We start from the raw sequence: 4218 nt of genomic DNA, 5'->3' as shown, positions 1-4218 counted from the left end.
GCCGGTCTCCGTTTTGCCCCCACAATCAATATCCAAATACTTGTTCTTCTTCTTCCTCTTCCTTCCTCCGATCTAATTCCCTCTAAAAGCTCAAAGCTTAAGCTGTCTCTAGACGGTCCTCCATCTTGGTTAATCGGAAACCCAAGCTTTGAGACTTGGTTGGGTGGATCTTTCACAGTTTTCAATCACTCTACCCAATGGAAAATTGTTGGGTGGGTTACTATCGTGTTTAATGTTTATGTATTTGCTGCTTCTCTTACTACTTTGTTAACATTGGGTTTCGCAAGCTTGGTTTTGTTGTGGAATATAGCTAAGGATGAAAATGCACACCGCCTGTTCGACTTAATTCCCAAGAGAGTGCTTTAGGCCCCGTTTTTTGGAGGTTTCCTCTTGTTTCATGTGGCTAAGGATCAATATCCAAATAGTAGCCTTGCGGCTACTGCAGATTGCAGAATGGTACTATTTACAGCTTTGCTGCTACTGCCAGGAACCGAAAGCCTGGAATTTTATTTGCCCCCATTTATATACCTTCCTGCCTCTGCCCCCACCATACGAGGTTAATTTATTGAAAGAAAAAAATAAAAAAAGAGTACATGAAAACAGGTAAGGGGAAGACAAAAATCCCCTCGAAAAATTGAAGAGATACACCTCTTCAAGAACAACTACAAACTAGCTAAATCGCAAATTAGGAAAACCTAAACGGTTAAGAGCACAAAAAGAAATTGTAAATTGTGGAATCGAATCCCACCAATCATATCAGACAATAAAGCACCAAAATTAGCTAAAGCATCAGTAACTTGATTACTCTCTCTACAAATCAACTTCTAACAAAACATGCTTCCAGTCGCAAACCCAAGCCAACTCAATAGCTTTGATTCCGCCATTTTTTCAGCTGCAACTGAGCTTCAGATATCTAAATTGGCCAAGAACCTCACCCTTTTAGTCTCGAAAAACTCTACCATAACCCGCACTAGGTGAGTTCATTTCCCATGCCCCATCCATATTAATTTTAACCCAATCAATTAAAGGAGTGCAGGTAGACTTCACTTACTTCAATAAGTAGCGCTTAAATTACATGGTTTCAAAACCAGTGGATCCTCTTTCCCCTGCGTATTTGAATCAGAGGCATCATCAAAGAGATGATAGCTAATATTAAAAGAGTGCCACACATCACCGTGAGCACAATATCAACCGAAGTTGTGCCAAATATAAATTCAAACAAATTTCCGTGACTACGTCTCGGCTGCACTGCTAATGTGCCAGAAAAAAATGCAATCACCATTCCTCCAATGGAATACTGAATGAGACTTGATGGTGTGGGTAGATGGATGGATAACACAGTTATCGGAGTTGATTCATTATAGATTGCAAGAATTGAGATGTAGAAGGACGCTGCATTGAAAAACTGAAACACTTTGAAAGCGGCCTTTTCATATAAAATAGGCATTCCGTCATCTTTAAATCCTCCAGGCACGCTGGTGAAAGATGCTGCAAACGTGACAGTTGCAATGAGCGTTGCAACAAGTAGTTTGGTGTCATCTCTTTCCAAGGCATTACGATCATCCGGACGAGCTCGCAGCTGGTTTTCTCTGATCTTGTCTGTGTCCTTCTCTAGTGGTTCCAACTTGTCGAAGTCACGACTGATTTGTTGTTGGAAAAATGGCACGCCAACAGAGCACCCCAGGTTGTCCAAAACCATAGCACGGCGAATTGTTTCCTTTAAACATCAAGAAAGCACACTCTTTTAGTCTTTAAAGACGGATGAAATGACTTAAAGGTTAGTACTTTTTGTGTTGCATACCTGTTCACCAATATTGTCACCAAGAAACATGTCGGCGGGCATCGAGAATTCCTTATTAATAGCAATCATGTCCACTCTCCGATCGCCAGACAGAACTTTTATGATTTTATCATTTTGGTGAAGGGTAGCTAAGTGCAAAGGAGTGTTTCCATCTTTATCTGCTTCGTTTATAATCGCCGCAAGCTCAGGCGTCTTCAATATGTACTCCACAACATTAACTCGTGCTCCTAATACTGCAGCATGTAAAGCCGTTTGGCCTTGGTCATTCAGCAGATCACAAATATCGGGCCGCAACAGAATCAGCTCCTTCATTATTTTGGTGTGGCCGGCATGGGCTGCTACATGGAGAGCTGACATTCCAGAGTTGTCTAAGATGTAAGATGCAGAACTATCGCATTGCATTAGCACTCTAGTCGCTTCAAGGTTCCCTCTAAATGCTGCATAGTGTAACGGTGTCCAGCCAAGTGCATCGACATTTTTAATCATCTCAGGATTTTTGGACACCATTGTCCTCACAATGCCTAGCATATATTACACTGAAAAACTTAGCGCTAAGCAGTACTATAATCTCAACCACTAAAATTAGCCTAGTTAGTAATTTTTCGTATTATAAGCGAATAAAACATGTATTTAAGTTTTTTTTCAAAAATACTTCCGTACTTAATATTTTTGAAAGGGACTCGTTAAATTTCCCATATTTTTGAAGCCAAAGTATTATACACGTACTATACAAGATTTTTACGTTTTTTCCCGTATTTTACACATATTATTGAACAAAAATGAATAAAAATTAATATTTTTAATTATTTAATTAATTAAAAATATTTTGCCAAACTTTTCAACAAACTATAAGATAAAATGTCCGAATAATACACGTACGTATTTTTCACGCACTATACACGTCATGGTTTTTACTAACTATGAAAATTAGAAGTCCAAACTTGAACAAAGAGGGCATTCCTTTTAATAGAAATTATTCACTTATTGTATGGGATTACTGAAAAACCAAAAAGGGTCCTAAACTTTTCGTTGAATAAAAATTTAAAATCAAATTCACCCTTTCCAAGATTACAACTGGCAAGCAAATCCAAGAAACGTGAAAATAAACTGCGTACGCATATATAAGGGGATTATGTAGAAAACTACCTTTGCTGGTGAGCGTGCTGCGAGTTACAGCGGCGTGCAAAGCCGTCACACCATTAGTCCCTCGAAAACAAGGACACACCGGAGACTCGTTCAACAGATAAAGAGCAATCTCTGCAGACCCCTTCATAGCAGCCAGGAACAAAACAGATTCATCTGCCCTGTTAGTCAAACAACACAGTTCAGGATCTGCTTCCATTAACAGAACCACCACTCCAAGATGACCGTACCGCACAGCCACATGCAGAGCCGTATCCATTTCTAAATTCGTCATCCGAAGTAGCGGCTTTCGATGACAGCTTTCCTCATCAGCTCCTCTTATCTGCAGCGCTTTCGCCTGATCGATAAGGAACTCGACTATTTCAACACAGCCTACTCTAGCGGCCACGTGCAGAGGAGTGTCGCCCTTTTTGTTGGCCGCCCAAAACAGAGATGGAGAATAATGATTCGGGACTTGTCTGAAAAACTCAATGTGTTTGAATTCGACGGCGATGTGTAGAATGTTGTTGTCTTTAGGCGTTTTCTGAAGGAGAAGATCGTGGTTTAGTAATACGTCACCGTCTCTGATTCTTCTCAAGAAGCTGACATCTCCGCCCGTGGCCGCCTCATACAGGTAAGGATCCATGGTGGTTTTCGATGCCTCCTCCTACGTACTCCTCCTATCTTATAATTATTATCCCACCTACCAGTCGAGGCAACTAGTCGAATGAATCAAAGGGGTGAGAGATTACAAGATGGGGGAAGAAGAAAGAACCAAATGACATGAGGGTCGGTCAATACTGGCAGCGATGCTGACAGATTCAAAACCAAGCAATGCACTGGAGATGGGCCGCCGCAGGTATGCAGAACACTGTTGTTATGAGAGTCAATGCACCAGTCCTGTGTGACTAGGAAAGTTGATTAGAAATTACTCATATCGTAGTTTAATTAATATTTGTAATTGGGTCGAAACGCAGCGTTTCATTTAGGCAGGATGTCGTTTATTTCTAGCAGCACCAGCTACATAAGCTGGTATTCTGTTGAGAATGTCATCGAAGATAATATAATTTCTAATCAACTTTCCTAGTCACACAGGACTGTGCATCGACTCTCATAACAACTGTCCCCGGTGAATTACCCTTTTTTTTTTTTTTTTAAATTGATACAATTCATCTCGGCTACCCTAAGAAGCAATCCAGATACACATAAGAAATAGACACATCAAAGAGCTAGTCGAATGAATCAAAGGGGTGAGAGATTACAAGATGGGGGAAGAAGAAAGAACCAAATGACAT

General features: G+C 40.5%; 1 protein-coding gene across 1 annotated transcript; it reads right to left on the bottom strand.

The window, feature by feature from the left end:
- Nucleotides 1-703: 703 nt before the first annotated feature.
- Nucleotides 704-3789, bottom strand: LOC112201972 (ankyrin repeat-containing protein At2g01680). Its single transcript, XM_024342897.2, has 3 exons — nucleotides 2948-3789; nucleotides 1802-2322; nucleotides 704-1717 (listed from the first exon to the last, which is right to left on the bottom strand). Exons 1-3 carry the CDS (start codon nucleotides 3567-3569, stop codon nucleotides 1082-1084), a joined length of 1779 nt encoding a protein of 592 aa, XP_024198665.1. The 5' UTR covers nucleotides 3570-3789; the 3' UTR covers nucleotides 704-1081.
- Between the last annotated feature and the right edge of the window lie 429 nt (nucleotides 3790-4218).

Source organism: Rosa chinensis, chromosome 5 (assembly GCF_002994745.2).
Source record: "Rosa chinensis cultivar Old Blush chromosome 5, RchiOBHm-V2, whole genome shotgun sequence".
Lineage (NCBI taxonomy): Eukaryota > Viridiplantae > Streptophyta > Magnoliopsida > Rosales > Rosaceae > Rosa > Rosa chinensis.
The sequence above is the reverse complement of the archived record's forward strand: the minus strand, read 5'-3'. Positions and strand labels throughout refer to the sequence as shown.